Here is an 18,195-nt window from a genome sequence, read left to right on the forward strand (position 1 = left end):
TTCGACGTTGTTCACCGAAGTCGAATATTCGCTTTTTTTCATTTTTTTATTGTTTTCTCTTTTAAAAAATCTATAGTTTATAAAGCTTGGCTAGATAGGAAGTCATAAGAATGAGTTGTCAATGCCCCTGGTGGATGAATTTGTTAATGCTCTATACCAGGGGTTCTCAAATCTTTTTAGGCCGAGACCCTCAAAATAAACATATTTGAACTGGGGACCCCCACCCTGACAAGCACTTGGAATTGTGGGTATTACATTTAATGTGAAAATAGCTGATCTACATACTCACAACGCCTCGCGTTGTGAGCCGCGTAGATCGGCTATTAGATCGGCTATTTTCACAATGTTCTCCTATTGCTTACTTAATGTTTGACAGTTTGACCAGTCCTGTCAATATTCGACTATTCGAATACTTTGAGGTTGATTAATTCAAATACTAAAAACCACTATTCGTGAATGCCCTAGTGGGCACTCAACTTCAATGTCGTTGCTGTTGGGCAGAAACCTCCCATCCTAGTAATTTAACTTCTTGTGTTTTTTCCCCCCCGTAAATTAGCGGCCTACTTGATCATACTGCAACGTCACACAAAAGCATCAAAAGTAGCAGATCCACAAGCTCGAAACACAGTTTTGGACACATGACTTTTCCACCCGACACGCAATATACTTTAGATCAGGGGTCCTCAAACGTTTTGATCTCACGACCCCATATTATTAGTGAACCTTTTTGGCGAAATTGGAACTTGACCTGGAACACCTATATGTTGTTATACCTTTCATGCCGTGTTTCATTCAACACCTCTATGTGTAATTGTTGCTATATACAGTATATTGTTGCTGTCAGGCAGAAACCTCATATCTTGATGCTCTAACTTTCTGTGTTTTTTCGTAAAGACTACAGCGTCACACAAATGTATCAAAAGAGGCAGTTATACAAGATGTGCTACTTTTACTTAAAAAAAAAAAAATCCTGAAAAGTAACAGTTTTGGACATAATTATGAGGTTTCCACCCTACAGAGACGATATAGCAACATACATTTGTTTTAATACAATTTAGAAAATGTTCAGAAAACTATTTATTAATATAGGCGTATTTTAGAATTAGTCTCAGGTCTATAGTGGGGCGGGGCATTACAACAATAATGTTAGCATGAAAAACATATGGGCTCCTACAGTATATCCCGGCATACATTGACATTATATACATTGCCCGTTACACTCAGGCCAGCCTTCTTCCTGTGACCTCAGGTAGTGAACCCGTCATTCCCAAACCCTCGGCGGAGGCTACGGCTGCGGGACCTGGCTGAGCGAGTGATCGACGCCCAGGAGAACGAGCAAGAGCTCAACAAACTTCTCAACGAGGCTCTCTTGGAGAGAGAGACCATACAGGCGTAAGTAGAGTAAAGCAACATCATCACCTGCTGCTTTTCTATCTGAGAGAAAATGGCAGAATGCAAACAAAGATTTACATACGATTTGCAAGGGATGCATGGATATATCGGCTGTACATGTACAGTACAGTACAGTATTCACCTGCCATCTGCCTATCTGCAAATAAGATGACATTTACTGATGGCAGTTTTTGGGTAATTGTAGGGCAGCCAATTATTTTTTTTGTTCTGTTTCCACAAGAAGAATCTTTGTCAAGTGCAAGTTCATATTAAACGCCTCGCAGTGCGAGGCGTTGCGAGCTTGTAGATCTGCTATTTTTGGCTAAAGTTCTCCGAGTATGGACATTAGGGTTCAAATGGTTACTATAAAAAAAGGAGAAAAAAAGAGGACCCCCTGTAGTAACTCTGAGGACCCCCTAGGGGTCCCGGACCCCCTGTTGAAGACATAGAGCCTAATTGTGACGGTTGCCTCCTCCTGTCAGTTTGAAGGGAAAACACACCTACCGCCTCTCGCTGAGATTCGTGGACCCGGACCTGGAGACCCGCTACTCTGTGGAGAAAGAGAAGCAGAGTGGAGCCGCCTTCAGCTGCTCCTGTGTGGTCCTGCTCTTCACCGCAGTAATGGAGGCCCTCATCGACCCCCTGTAAGGAGTAGGCCTGTCAACATCATGACATTTTAGTTGTTGCAGTGGTGGAAAAAGTGCTCTGATTTGAATAAAGCCTTAAAGACATAAGTCCGATTTGAAAATGACCCTCTGTTTTTCTGGAAAACGTATTACTCAGCCTCTGTAGCAGTAAGAAACAAAACTCCAAAACTATTTGATAGCTTACATCCTTGGCTTTCATAGAAAATAAATCTGAAAAACGTAAACAAAAATGACTGTACTACATACAAAATGTGTCCCCGGCCTGAGGGGGTAATACTTTAATGAGTACCCGTCCAGAATGGGTTAAGTGAAAGTATCAATACTGCAATGAAATACTCTGTTACGAGTAAAGGTATGGTATTTAAAATAGCTGTAATCTGAAAGCTCACCTCTTCAGACTCCACCTTAGCCCGTAGCACTTGCCCTAGCATTGATGGCCTTGCAGTCTTACGCAGAGGCTAAAAGGTAATTTAGATGGCAAGTTATTGAGACAGATCTGAGATGCCATCATGTCATTTGTTGACCTGGCATCCTATAGTGTGTATACTTTCAATTTACAGATCTTTTTTTTTTAAATATATATTACACTGTTTATATACTGATAGGTTCTTGGTTTACCTATGCTCCTAGATTACTATTTATATGCATTTGATGTATTACCTTGTGTTTTCCTTTTTTACTGTAAATCACTCTGTATCAGTCACAAAGGGAAGGAGTAGACACTAAACACCTTTTATGTCTGTACTCTTCTGTATTGCAGTCTTCTAACTTCCTGTGTGTGTGTGTGTGTGTGTGTGTGTGTGTGTGTGTGTGTGTGTGTGTGTGTGTGTGTGTGTGTGTGTGTGTGTGTGTGTGTGTGTGTGTGTGTGTGTGTGTGTGTGTGTGTGTGTGTGTGTGTGTGTGTGTGTGTGCGCGTGCGTGCGTAGGTTGATAGTCAACTACATCACACTGGCTGTGGGACAGGTGTTGCTGCTCATCCTTACAGTCTGCTCTCTGGCTGCCATCTTCCCCAGAGTGAGCACACACACACACATACACACACACACACTAGGGGTTTCACAGAATAGTCGAATATTCTACTCAAAACCACTATTTCAAAGTTGATTATTCGCTGTTATTATTTTTAATTATACCTGTATATATGTTTAAGCAGTGGCTTTTCTACAGCAGGCATGCAGCTGTGAGCTCTGGTGTTGGTAGTTCTCCTAATCCATTCATTCATGGTTGATTGTCAAATCATGTCATACAATTCAATTTTTTCAATTCAAAGGAGCTTTATTGGCATGAGAAAACATACGTTTACAAGCAAGTATCACAAATACAATAAAAACTGTTGAAAATGGGGAACATAACAGTTGGAGGTGGTACATCATTGTGTAAACAGCTATGTCGCATTGTGACATTTTATACAGGGTACAAATAGCAGCATTATTTTCCTCAAAATGCATTTAAAGGTATCAGGTCTGTTTCATACTGTATGTGCAGTAGGTCTAGATGTCAATCCATGGTTTGTAGTCCTTAGGGTGGTTGTGTTTCTAGCCTTCTTTTGTCGCAACAGTTCACAAATCTTGCTGCTGTGTTCGTGCATTGTTGTATTTCTCCCAGTAGGTATGGGAGTTTTTCATCATTGGTCGAGTTTTCAAATTCACTTCGGGTGTGTGTAATCTGTGGGAAGTATGTGTCTCTGATGTCTTGGTATAGTGGGCAGGTGATTAGAAAGTGTAGCTCTGTTTCTACCACATTTTGTGTGCAGTGGGTGCATAGCCTATCTTCCCTTGGGAGCGGGGTCTGTCTGTGTCGGCCTTTCTCTATTGCAAGGCTGTGTTCGCTGAGTCTGTACCTACGTTTTGGGTCTTTTACTGTGCTCAGATATTCTGCTAATGTATATTCTCTTTTTAGTGCCAGATAGCATTCCATTTTGCTTCGGTTTTGGGTTGTCTCTTTCCAGTATGTTATGTAGCTTTCTTTTTGTTTTCTTATAATCTGGTTTGGTCCAGAATGTTTTCCGTTTGGTAGTTGGGCTTCTGTTTGTGCACAGAGTCCCTGGGCCAGCTGACTGAGGGGGCAACCCTGTAGGTTTTCACTATGGTTGAGGGCTATGCTATGGAGTGTGTCTGGGTTGCTTTCTTTTAGGTGATTATAGAATTTAAGTGCTCTCTTTTTTACTTTTATAATGAGTGGGTATCGTCCTAATTCTGCCCTGCAAGCATTGTTTGTTGTTTTCCGTTGGGTGTGGAGTATAGATTTGCATACTGTACACGTGACGTTAATTGTGCCGTCACTCAGTGTAGGTGTGGCTCTAAAACATCAGCACACTCATGCCAAAATGTTTTTAAAGCAGAAAAACATGGATCTACGCTCAATGCTGGCAACGGTGCGTAAATACTTGACTTACTATTGGTGAGTTCAATTGGAGACACGTTGTGACGTCCAAGGTAGCCGGGTGGCAATCATCTAGTTGCCGAGTATATCCAATGTTTGATAGGACACTCTTTACACTACAGTAGCTCTTGCTGTGATGTCATGTTTCTTATTCAACTTTATCTTATACTACTTATCCAACAAAGGTGCAAGAGTGCAGAACACTGCAAACAGGTTGCGATGGAGTGAAGTTGATATATTTTATATTGTATTTATAGAGAGAGGAAGAGGAGCGCTCGTCAACTTTCGATAAAAGAAATATTGTCTCTGCACGGTGCACGGTTCAAACAACAACTTTTCACGCTGAGGAAGACTTCCGGGCCGAAACGTCCGTGATGAGCTGCTGCTGGGGGGGAAACCCTTGAATAAACAAGAACAAATTATCTTTGAATATTGTATTTATAGCCTGCTGTTAGAGAATGTAATCATAACACATCTTAATCTTGTAACGAGCGAGGGATGGACATACTGTTACTGTGGTTGTTGAACATAAATTTAGATAGGATAGGCGTGAACAATCATTTTCAGTGTTAAATAAACTGAATGAATGAGTTTGCTCTGTTTCACTTCAGCCAATGAATGGCAGCAGTCATGCATGTGCGCCCTGCCGCAGGAGGGCAGAAAATAGCAGATCGACAAGCTCACAACGTGTCCATCCGTAAGGCATTTTACATTTGTAGGTCTGCTCTGATTCATGGCCGCCCGGAAAGCCTGCTGTGGATTTAGTCCTTGCAGGACACACAGCGCACACACTTATCTATTTTTAATATAAGATATTGGATGCCGTAAAACTTAGTTCAAGAAACATGCTCTCTTGCAAGATCAAATGGGATGGCGGTGGCTCAAGAGGTAGAGCGGCCACTTTGGAGTCAGAAGGTTCCCTGTTCAGCTTGACTTACATTATCATTTTGAACTAGAAAATATTGTTCCTTCGAAACAATTGTGGGCTCGCTTCAAGCTAGAAAACAATGGCTATAAAAGTACAAAATGTCAAGATCGCAGGCAGTGCTCTCTTTGGCGTTAAGTACTGACGTCAAAGATTGGTCCATTTTGTTCCAAAGATGTGTTATGCAAAAGTTGACCCGCTGGTGGCGCTATAACAGGCCAATGTGAGAAGGGTGGTATCTGTTCCTTGACCTATTAGGAATGTGCTTGCAAGATTTCACGCACATTGCAGGCTGTGTTCATGATTTGAGGTGTTTTTGGCTTTGGCCACTTTATCGCTGCTTGCAGCTATATATTTTTTTTGTGTGTGCACTTCATAGGCATATTAGATAAAGGTCCTTAGATTGTGTGTAGAATGTTTCATGCAAATTGCTAAAAAAATCCTAACAGGTTTAAGCGTTTCACAAACTGCTCAAAATAATATAGCGCCCCCCTTTGGCCAATTGGAGTAAGATTGGTTTTAGTGATATTTGGACTAACACTCTACATCTTTGCCAAATACCATGAACATGTTACTTTGCATGTATGATTTAGAGGCAGAAGAATAATTTGCATAAAACTGCAATATTCATTGAATTATTAAAAAAAGCAAGTTTCAATTTTAAAAAAAATCCGATCTGACAGATCTTTAGATATTGGTCCAAAGTTCATGTAAAAAAAGTTTTGTGCACGTGACGTGAAAATTCCAGAATAAAAGCGTGTTTAAGCGTTTTACAAACTGAAAATCTAAGGGCGGAGCTTACTTAACAAAGACACAGATGTCTTCCGCTTGAGTCAAAGCACGCGTGTAAGCAAGTTGCATGTCTTCAAACAAAACGAGTCATGACTTATACCCGTTTGAAGTTTGAATTTTCAAACGCTTCGTATAGCGTCCCCCTTTGGCCGATTGGAATAAAATTGGTTTCAGTGATACTTTGACTAACCCTCTACATCTTTGCCAAATGCCATGAACGTGTAACTTTGCATGCATGATTTAGAGGCAGAAGAATAATTTACATAAAACCGCAATATTTATTGAATTATAAAAAAATAATGTTTCCCTTTAAAAGAAATCCGAGTTTTGTGCGCGTCACGCAAAAATCCCAGGAGGAGATCGATTTTTACTGTTTTTCATATAATTCCACATTTTGGGGGATCTAAAGGTCAGAGGTCAAAAGTCAGAGCGTAAAGGTTGTTCGGCATGAGGAGACGCATACGTGTATAGAGGTTTCATGGCTGTACGTATAACAGAGCATGAGCTCTACCTGTTCCAAGTTCGCACTTTCGAAGGCTTCCTACAGCTTCCTACAGCGCCACCATTTGGCCAATTGCTGTAAAAAATTATAGCACACGTCGCCACAGTAAGCTGAACACATTGATGTTTTTATTTTCATTTTCTGTCTAAGTATGTAGGTGTAGAAAGGAACCGAAGTTTTGAGAACTTGATATGCCTGATAGATAAATAATGACAATATCTAAAGTGTGCTCGCCTTACAGGCGAGCCCACAATAATGACAATAGTGTGCTCGCCTTACAGGCGAGCCCACAATAAAGAAATAATGACAATATCTAGTGTGCTCGCCTTTCAGGCGAGCCCACAATTAAGATGGTTTATTAACTCATTCAGTGCCACCCTAGTCACCACTAGAGGGCGCCCAGTGGCCATAGAAAATCCCATAGAGATATGCTGGTATATGCAGAAGCCCTGCAGCCATGACTTGCCTGAACACTTTCCTTTGTGCATGTACAGGAAGAGGATGAAGTTAGCTTGAAGTTAGCTATTGGCTACCAAGCATTTTAGAAGCCTTATTTTCGTCAACTTAGCCATGATTAAACCTTGCACACCTCATGCATGGGAAAAAAACAGAGAAGAATGAGCTCTAAAAAATCCAATGCAATCCTGGATTGCATTGGAGTGGATTTGTGCAGTTTGTTCACAGCTTTCAAACAAAAAAATCCGATTGGAAATCCGTTCAGGCATTCTTGAGATAATCGCCATTATGTTTTACATGTTATGTAAACAAACATGGCTGCCCTGTATGTTAGATGGGGTTGTATGGGGGTGGAACATGCAAAATCGCGATTGAAATCATGTTCACTAGATTTGATGGGGTCTGCGATACGCTAATAAAGCCGAACTAGTTCGGGATTGGCACTCAATGAGTTAAGCTGCATTAAAATATAATAAGGTTTATTTGTTACTTATTAGTTGTTAATTAACCGTTAATAAGGTACCTTTTTATATAATTTAAGTGTTAATTACGTTTTTTACTTTCTTATTATTAATTTATTAATATCTACTATAAACATATAATAAGATTTATAGATGACTTAATATTTACTTGATATTAATGTTTTATTAAGCATCGTATAAATGTTTTATTACGTTTTTTAAATGTTCTTATTAATCTTTTATTAAAGGACCTACACCATGAATTTTCACTTTTTCTATTTTAAAACCTTTTTTTGGGGTCCCACTGGCACCTTCTATCCTCACAAAGTCCTATTTCTGTACATTGTGTCTTTCTCTGGTTTTGGGAAGACAGAGATGAAAAGCTTTCCACAGGTTCTCAGAACAGTGCTGTTCTGAGAGTTGATCCGTGTGACGTCACACGGATTCCCGTTTTTTTTTCAGTAAAAAAAAAAATTTCCAAAAATTTTTTTTTTCAAAAAAAATGCAATGCAGAGTCAAAAAAAAATATTTAAAAAAAAAAAAAATTTTTAAACATTTTTTTTTCAAAACTTAAAAAATTTCAAAAAAATTTTTTTTTTCAAAAAACTTTTTTTCAAAAACTTTTTTCAAAAACTTTTTTTTTTCAAAAAACTTTTTTTTTTCAAAAAACTTTTTTTTCAAAAACTTTTTTTTCAAAAAACTTAACTTTTTCTTTTTCAAAAAACTTTTTCTTTTTCAAAAAACTTTTTCTTTTTCAAAAAACTTTTTTTTTTTCTGGAAAAACCCCACTAGATGCGCCCCTGAGCAAACAGAGGCCGTTTTGGTATTGCAGCTGGAGAGCCTCATTATAGTAGAGCTAGAACAAACAAAAAGAATGGTCAGAGTGTTTTTTGAGGGTTAAAACCTGTCTAAGACTCAATTTTGAGCATATATTTATACAAAAAATATAGTTTTAAAAGCATGGTGTAGGCCCTTTAAGGTTAATAAGTATCTTATAATTAGTTTATTAATTCTTTATAAGATTCACATTATACAGTTTATAATGTGTTTATTAGGGTTTAATACATTTTTTTTAAAGAGTTAATAAACAGTTATTAAGTATCTTATTAACTGTTAATGCCCACGTGGTGTCTACAAGTCAATTTCTTTGATGTCGCTGGAGGCCCACAACGCGTTTGACGCGTTGTACAGTAAACTATACTGTACTGTAGCTACTGCACTTGGCTACCGCGGTGATGAAACAAACTCCATTTCCCAACATGCAGCGCGCAATTACGTCACCCGGACGTGCTGTGTGTCTCGTTGACTTCCTGTTTAGCGGCTGCACAAAAATGCTGTTTTCTCCGGATTCTCTTCCTTTTTTCATTTTTTTCTCAAAACGGCAGCCTCTTCTACATGCCGTAACACAAACACTGTGGCTTAGAAATGATAAAAAGCGGTCCTGACTGAAAGAAAAGATTTTCGCGAAATAAACAGGACATACTCGGATTACTTTTCTCGCCAGTACTCTCGCCGATAGGTAAAATGACGCGTTGCCATGGGCACCAGCAAATTAAGACGTCAAAACCACGTGGGCGTCCGATGTGTTAATAAGTCTTTATTAGGGCACCTTATTGTAAAGTGCTACCCTGGGAGCTCCTCGCGACAGAGCTCAGCAGCCACGCCTGGGCACAGAGCACAGCTGCTTCTCTTGGTCTGGTGTTGCATAATGAACCTAGAGTTACTCTGGTCTGAGGCAAGACCTGGCCAATGAGAGTCAGAGCCTCGGAGGAGGGGCTGGGTCTAACTAGAGAGTGCAGCAGCTCCGGCACACTATGGAATGCGCTCCCCTCCCACGGCCCCCATCATCATTGGCATCCGTCAGTCACAAGAGACTATGGAGTCGCGCTCTGGATGGGGGCCGTTCCGCTTCCGGTGCAGCGTTGGACATGACTGAATAAGCCTATGCGGTATTTGTATTCCCTTCTGCACTTCACACAGGGGAAGACTGATGCTGGTCTGTCTGTTTGGCTTTGGGCCACAAGCTTTCGCGCTGTCTCTTCACCACAGCCTGCTGGGCCAGCGCCTCTTCCAACCTGGAGAGACCGACCTCAATGGTCCGTCTCCAAGCCCTGCGATCTGATGCTGCAGCTTCCCAGGTGTCCAAGTCGATGTTTAGGGCCTTCAGATGATCAGATCTCTCTTCGACCTGCCTTAGGACTCCAGCTCCTGATTTTTCCTCTGGGTTGTCTGCCGAAGCCTTTCCCATAGGTGGGTGTCGCCACAAGGTAGTGGCTACTCGTACTCGCCTTGGATTTCTACTCTGGCTGGTACTGAAGCTCTTGCGTCAGTGTCTTTGTTCCACACGCGTTGGACAACTGGACTGTCCACCACGCGCAATTGATCTAGACGGCAGTCAGTACCTCCAGTCTGGTTAGCTGCATTTTGGGCTACAAGATTTCCTCCAAGACTGAATTTCGACGCATTTGGCAACTCGCTTTCATTCTTCCAATAGAACAGCGCCGGTTGTGTTGGAACTCCTGGAGTTATATCTTGCCACTTCTTAGGGATATTTGTGTTGTCATAATTGCTATCGATAAAGAGTAACAGGTCTTTTATCGTCGGGGGATTTATGACGGCAGGTGCAGCAGCTGCAGCGGGGTCGACAACACCTGGTGCTGGGTCTGGGTTGGCAATTCGCTTTGCACCTTCCGCCGCTCTGTTGAAAGGAATTTCATATTCACACAACTTCACTTTCTGTATTCTTGCTTTCTTTTTGCCTTTGCCTTTCTCGCTTTTGATGATTGGGGCGACCCAAATCATGTCCCAGACCTTGATTTTCAACTTAACCTTAAACCTGTTGGGTTTAAGGTTAACTCTCCTACTGCCAGATTATTTATTTATTTATTGGGTCTGGTGCCATCAAAAAGCGGCTTACCTTTGCGACGTTATAGTAGGTAGACAGACAGACATTTATTATTATTTTTTTTTTTTTTTTGGTTGTGCAATAGTGCACTTTGGTCTGCCAGGCAGCAGAGGGCGGCGTCATGCGAGAATGAATGTGAATTTGCCTGTTATGTGTTGAAGAAGAAGAAGACCAGTCACTGGCCACAGAGCCTTACAGCCAGAGGAAATCAACAAGGAAGTGAATTGTTCTCCGTTGATGTTAACGCATAATGGATTTTTTACACCATCACCACGGAAAATGTGTTTACAGTAGGCGGCCGCGCGACCCCTCATCAGCTTACAGTCATCAGACGAACGAACCGAACAAGCGCCGTATTGGCGGAGAGGTCTTGCGAAATCGGGTGAACGTGAACGTTCAAAGCGTTGGGAGAGTTAACCATGGCTGTCAAACTTGAGTGCAGTGCAGATTAATCTTACTTAATGCGACTCATATAGATTGATATAGCAATATATATTGATTGATACGCGGCGTGATGCGACAGGTTGTCCTAGCAACATCTCCTTATACGGTCGTTGCCATTGTACGGCCTATGACACCGGCCTAGCAACGGCTGCTGTCTATGACAACAGTCCGATATTACACAATGGACTATCTCCATACTGTATCCACCTGTTTCCGTGGGAAACCTACTGTAGTCCTACTGTCCCTGTCGGCATAGCTCAGGGGTAGAGAAACCGTTATTAGAGCACAAAGGGTTCCCAAAGGGTTCCCAGTTCGAATCCGGGCTCCCCCTGAGTTGATGTTGAAGAGTCCTTGAGCAAGACTCTGAACCCCTAGTTGCTCCCGGTGAGTAGGTTGGTGCCTTGCATGGTTTCCTCTGCCACCGGTGTATGAATGTGTGCGTGTATGGGTGAATGTAATGCACAACCTATGTAAAGCGTTTTGGATAAAAGCGCTATATAAATGCACCATTTACCATTTACCTGTCACTGTGCCAGTCCATCGCCTGGGAAAACAAAAACCTTGCTTGAAAAAAGGTGATTTTACCCCGATAACGGAGAAACCCCGATTACGGAGATTCGCGCAGGATTAACTTTATCAGAGTACGTCTGTGAAGTGATTATTATGGTAGGTAAAACGGCCTGTAATCTTTACCCCACATCAACCGTGATTATTACAGACATGGATGATTCGCACGGGATTAAAAAATCACACCCGTGTGAAGTGGAGCTGTGTGTGTGTGTGTGTGTGTGTGTGTGTGTGTGTGTGTGTGTGTGTGTGTGTGTGTGTGTGTGTGTGTGTGTGTGTGTGTGTGTGTGTGTGTGTGTGTGTAGATCATGTGTACCGATTTTTGTGACATTTGAAGAAAATATGTAGGAAAAGGAGCAAAAAGTGTGTTTTGGAGAAAATTCAAGATGGCGGAAAATCTATCCTGGCGCAAATGGGCGTGGCCTATATGGGGAGATGCGTCTTGACCCAAGAAATCCAGGGAAAAAAGAATTTTAATTTTCCGATCTACGGTTCAAGAGTTACGGGGCAAAACGTAAAGTGGGCCGTTATAGCGCCACCATGAGGCCGAGTGATGTAATTATTTTTCGATTCATTCTTAAAATCATTATGAATCTCCTCTCTGAGGTTTGAAACTGTAGCTCCTATGGTTTACGAGAGAAAAATACTTGAAAGTGATTTCTTGCATTGTCCCATTATAAGTCAATGGGGACAATTAAGCGTCGTTTTTTGCCGATTACGTCGGCATGGTAAGGCGGATCGGAACGAAAGGTAATAGAACACCATTCCCGGCCGAGCCGCACATTTTGATGTATATATTGCGCGAGTGGCGTAAATGGTGCGGCACACAGACAGACAGACACACACACAGACCCACACAGCCACGTATAGGGAGCTGCACACAGCTCCAAAAACAGAGGACCTCAGTGATCTTTATACTTTACCTGGGGTCCTCAGGTAATGTTAATCCTGTGTAAGTAATCAACTGGAGAAGTTTCATTTTTGTAGCTATTAGTTAATTATTTTACCCTATTCACCTGTATTTTACCCTATTCACCTGTAGTGTATTTCCTATATCCTTATCAGGTTGGAAATGTGAAGCTAAATGAATAAATAACCTAAATAAAAACAATAAAATAATGCATATAGGCCTACTCCCAAGTCCTGTATGTTGAATATAGGCATCCCCATTAAAATTCATTAATGGGGAACGGCGCTGGTGGTCCGCGAACGGCGGACCACCCTCCCGGTGGTGGGTCGGAGGCAAGGCAGGGACCCCCAGGAGCTCCCCTGAGAAGCGGGGGTCCGTGGAGCGCTCGGCTGCCCCGCAACGCACGTTGTGCAGGAACGCGAGCTTGTATATCTGCTACATCGGTAGTTGCTGGTCCTTGAGGCTCCGGTGGGCCTGGTTACCGGCTCAGGGACCCCCTGAACGGTGGGGTGACAGGCGGGAGGCGCGGACCCCCCGGCCTGAGGAAACAGCAGTTCTTACGCAACCTCCAAGCACTGGTGAAATGTTGCCACCTGCTGGACTGTGTAAATAACTGTAATTGTAAAGAGAGGAGAGGTAAAAATGGGACATTATTCGTTGCAGTTAAATGGCATGCTTTGTAGAAGAAAATGGCTTGGTGTTGTAAAAAATGATCCACAAACACGTAAATGGCATGCTTCGTAGAAAAAATGTGAACGCAAACACGTACAAAGATTATAATTATTTCTGCGAATGCTATTTTTCTTTTTGCGAGGTCGTTTTTTTTCTGCGAAGTGTTTTATTTTCAAAGACGAAACAAAATATGCGAGTCTTACGAAAAAGTAAAGTCCAATAAAAACTTCCATACACTGCTGCTCCCCGATCCATAACAGTTTCGTTTAGTGTCCGCAAGGACACCTATCCGTGTGTGGGTTAGGGTTAGGCTTACGCACTCGGCTCCTCTGTTCACACCCCGCAAGGAGGGCTAGCCGGTGGCAGTAGCTGAGTACTGCACTGATGCATCACACACACCCTGTATGCAAGCATAAAACTACGCGTCGGGTCGGGTCAAGGCCCGGCACTGCACTCCGCGCCGCGGCGGGGAACGTGCGTGCCGAATCTGAAGCCGGTGGGACGAACGGTTCTCGAGATACGCGGATTACATACAGACACACAGACAGAGATTTGTCGCATTTATAGATAGATTGCAAAATAAAGTCTAAAAAAAAGAAAAAAAGTGCAACATAAATAACAAATTAGAAATACTGTTCCTACGAAACAGTGTGGGCTCGCATGTAACACCATGTACTGTATGGGCATAAAGATCTACCCTTGGCTGCACCTCATTGGCTAACTTGACTGTTAGATAAATAATGAAGATAACATACGTGTGCTCGCTTTTAGCGAGCCCACAATTAAATAATAATAAATAAATAATTGAAGGCAGAAAAAACTATGTCAGTTCCTAGCTGCCATCATGGCTGCCGGTTCCTACCTTCTGCCATTTCCCCCCTGCTACCAGTTCCCACCTGCTATCTCCCACCCTCTGCCATTTCCTAACCGACGCCAGTTCCCACCTGATGTTGTGTGGGAGTCCAGACTGCTGTAGACCGTACTGAATAACTGCCAGCTTGCATAAGGTCTTCAAACTAGGATTTAAATCCAAGATGTACACATCACTACAAAAGAAGAACAGACTATCTCCCACCATGCAACAGGTGCCCTGTATCATAGACGGATCTCCCCCCTTGAGCTCAACCTTCTTCCAGGAGAAGGTCGTCGTATTGAACTTCCACAGACCATTGAAGGTCTTGCGGTAACGAAATACGTACAGCTCTCCATCATAGGAAAAGGCTGAATGATCAGAGTCCACTTGAAAAAGCTGTGTAGAAGGAGTGATGCTCAGCCAGCAGTTGGTCTCTGTGTCAAATACTCTGATGTTGTTGTCACCTTCCAAAAGGTTTGTCCCGAATGTTGCAGCATATCCCGCCCAGCCCCCAGCCCAGCCCCCAAATACAAACATCTTTTTCCCGATGACGGTGGCAGAGTGACATGCTGAGACAGGAGGTGGAGCTCCTCTGATGTTGATCAAAGACCAGACCATTGTGGTGGTGTCCAACTTGTACGTGTCATTGTTGGCGTCACGCTTGGTGCATCCCCCATGGACGTACATGACCTTCCCCAAGACGCAGGCGGAGTGTCTGGACCTCGCCTCCGGAACGCTCCCAGAAACCTCCTCCGTCTTCAACCATCTGTGGCCGTCAGTGTCGAACGCATACAGCCGGTTATCGTGAGTAGACTCCACCCCCCAGAGGTAGACTGTGTTCTCTAGCGGGACGGCTGAGTCTGGGCACACGCGGGGAACCTCAGGGGGGAGCTCTCCTTGCCTTCCAGTCGTCACCGGGGCCAACTTCTCCCAGTGCAGAGCCACCGTGTCTAGGATGTACACAGTGGTCTGACTGTTGGACGTTCCGAAGGAGTACACCATATGCCCTACGGCGAGCGCAAGCTGACCACAGTGTGGTCCTCTTAGATTCCTGCATGTCCAGACCTCTGCTGGGTGGTACGTCCAGCAGAACATCCCTCACAGCAGAATCCACCGAACGTCTGTTGCACCGAAGAGTTATGGACTGTTATACCGTGACGTTCTGTCAAACTGTACAAAAATGGGGCGATATTGTTTCGGACGCACAAACCGTCACGCAAAGTTTGGCCAATCATATACAAAGCTGAAAATTGTGTTGACCAATCAAGTGAGCTATATTGGTTCTGCACTAGAGGATGACATTATGATGAATTTTCACTCCTGTCCCGTCCCACTCCCGTAGAAAAAATCCTGTCCTATCCCAATCCTGGGCTAGAGTGGGGGAAAAATCCCATCCTGTCCCACTCCTGTAAAATGACTCCTGGTCCCATCCCGCTCCTGGTCAAAATCACTCCCGTTCACATCCCGCTCCCGAAGAAAATATAAAAAAATAAAATCGCGCAGATGTTTTTCTATTTTGATCCATATTATATTTGATATCATGTTTGCCAGACCCATGAAATGGGTAGGCCTACATAAGCAAATGTCGGTCTGTCCGGGTTTTCTATATAAAGGGTATATATGATGATGACATGATGATGACATGCCTACAAAAGGCATGATGTCATAAATGATGATGACAGACAGGGGGTTGGCAGAACCGTGAATGATGTCACAAATGATGATGACATGAGGGAGGGACAGACAGCCTATAAAGGGACAGACAGCCTATAAATGTACCATTAAATTTATAGGCCCAGAGGGTTGGCAGAACCGGGGTCTGGCACAACCAGGTTGACCTGGTCTAGTTATTATTATATAATGTATAATCTTATAATGTTCGCAGTTCAAAGACCTCACTTTCCTGTGCAATTTATTTCTGCGATTTGATGAACTGGTCTGGGATGATTCCCGCTCCTGCCCACTCCTGTTGATTTTCAATCCTGTCCTGTCCCGATCCTGGCATTAATACAAATTTGACTCCTGTCCCACGGGAATCCCGCGGGACCCACAGGAACGGGAATAAAATGTCATCCTCTATTCTGCACGTGGGGTCCACAGACTGCTAGAGGTTCCAAATGCACCCTTAGGGGTCTAACATTCTGCTAGGGGGTCCAAATGGACCCGTAGGGGTCTGTAACATTCTGCTTGTCCCTTTAGAAGCTATAGTGTGAGAATGGTCTGAGCTCCATCCATCTAGAGTACTTTGACAGCATATACTGTATTTGAAAGCAATACTGCAATTTATTCACAATTTACTTTAGTTACAAACTTGTATTGCCCTCTAAAACGCTGCTAAATTATATAGACATTCTTTGCACCTTTGTAGTACCTTGTTCTTGTATGTATGTTTGTTTTATGCTTTGCTAAATTGTCTCCTAATGTAATGTGTAATGTGTGTTGAGTGAAGGTATGGGCTTCCGGATTAGTTGAAGTAGTCAGGACAGCAGGTACTCATATAATCCTTGTATTTTAAATTGACTACGGACTTGATTGATCAAAGACACTAAAACCTGCAAGATGCAAAAGAGAAATGCAAACCTCTATATTAAAACCTGGTCAAACATTGGCCAAATTGTCAAATGATACATGAAAGTGGCAAAACATTTGAAAAAAGCTAATAGGCTACATTTTCCCCAATACTTATCTGTGAAACAAAATGCCTTGACTCCTACAATTCCAAGTGCTTGTCAGGGTTCATATATGATCAACATGGATCTGTCCCATTTCCCAATCCCCTCTTGATTGGCTACCATTGCCTTCTAAAGTTTGTGTATGCGACCTGATGGTCGCTTATCTCCTGATTTAGGGTGTCTTACTGGTATTATTCACACACAAGAATGTCTGGGCTCTGAGGCGAGGCCTACATCTGGCCTACATATGGCCTACATCTTGGCACAAAGTGCTCAAAGTGTGTTGTACGCCCAGGTTGTACGCTCCCCACTGTGTGTGTTGGATACCAAGATGGCGCCGCCCAGGGCTGCTATGGTGACTACGTGTGTTGCATTCTGTTTGTTATTCGTGTTGTACGTGTCCTGTGAGCCTTCTTACACTAAAGAAGAGCTGCTGCACATTGGGTGTTCTACCCCACTGGATATTTTACCAATATTACTCAGCCGTTCCACGGATGTACTGGATATTCTGCTGAGGGGGACAGCGTTCTTTGCCAGCGCTGTACGCTGGACCAGAAGACAACGGGGGAAGCGAGGAGGTTGTCTGGTTCGCCTACGGCGGAGAGGTTCGCGTCCACCGCTGCCAGGTATATTCCTCTGCAACGTGAACTCTTTACCCAATAAAATGGATGAACTCCGGTTGCTTGTTTCACGGGAGAATGACTTCTAATCCACGGCTGTTTTCGCGTTTGTGGAGACGAAACTGACACCAACAGTCCCAGACGGGGCTGTACAGTTAGAGGGTTTTTCCGCGTTTCGCTGTCACAGAGACTTCGAGGCGGCTGGGAAGTTGAGTGGAGGAGGATTGATTTTCTTTGTGAACAACCGCTGGTGTTCTGATGTGACAGTGTTGCAACAACACTGTTCTCCTGCAATTGAAACGCTTTTCATCCTCTGTCGCCCATTCTATTTTCCCCGTGAGTTTAATGCGTTCATCCTCGTGTGTGTTTACATTCCTCCGGATGCTGACATTACCGCAGCAGTGGACACACTAGCAGAATAGCTGTCGGGGGCGGAACGTAAATAATGGGACAGTTTTGCTGTGGTGCTTGGGGACTTTAACCAGGCTCATCTTAGTCGGGCTCTCCCTAAATACAGACAGCAAGTGACATGTGCTACTAGGGGTGGGAACATTCTAGATCACTGCTACTGTACCATCCGGCAGGCATACCATTCTGTCCAACGTGCTGCTCTGGGCAAGGGTGATCACCATCTCATCCATCTGATCCCTCGCTACAGGCAGAGATTAAAAATATCAAAACCTGTAGTGCGGCGTTTCAGAGTGTGGTCCAGTGAGGCAAGTGAGCGACTCTGTGCCTGGCTGGAGAATGCGGGCTGTGACCAGGACTTTGTTGAGTGGGCGGGGCCTGTGGCTGGAAACAACCTGGATGAATACACGGACACTGTGACATCATTCATCAGCCTCTGCGAGGAGGTGTGTGTCCCCCTCCGCTACAGGAAGATCTACAACAATGACAAGCCCTGGTTTTCAGCCCATCTCAGGAGGCTGCGGTCGGAGAAGGAGGTGGCCAGGCGTAGCGGCGACGTGGCCTTGTTTAGGCAAGCCAAGTACGGG

The 18,195-nt window shown here is 43.5% G+C and overlaps 1 protein-coding gene across 1 annotated transcript in view; it reads left to right on the forward strand.

Moving 5' to 3' along the window:
* Positions 1-18,195, forward strand: part of adcy3a (adenylate cyclase 3a) — a 49,303-nt gene that overhangs the window by 15,197 nt on the left and 15,911 nt on the right. The window contains exons 9-11 of the mRNA XM_080745493.1: positions 1,250-1,392; positions 1,875-2,036; positions 2,966-3,053. Of these exons, the coding sequence (XP_080601619.1) occupies positions 1,250-1,392; positions 1,875-2,036; positions 2,966-3,053 (393 nt within the window). The remainder of the gene's footprint in view (positions 1-1,249; positions 1,393-1,874; positions 2,037-2,965; positions 3,054-18,195) is intronic.

This window comes from Nannobrachium achirus (assembly GCF_963921795.1).
Source record: "Nannobrachium achirus genome assembly, chromosome: 2".
NCBI classification, from domain to species: domain Eukaryota; kingdom Metazoa; phylum Chordata; class Actinopteri; order Myctophiformes; family Myctophidae; genus Nannobrachium; species Nannobrachium achirus.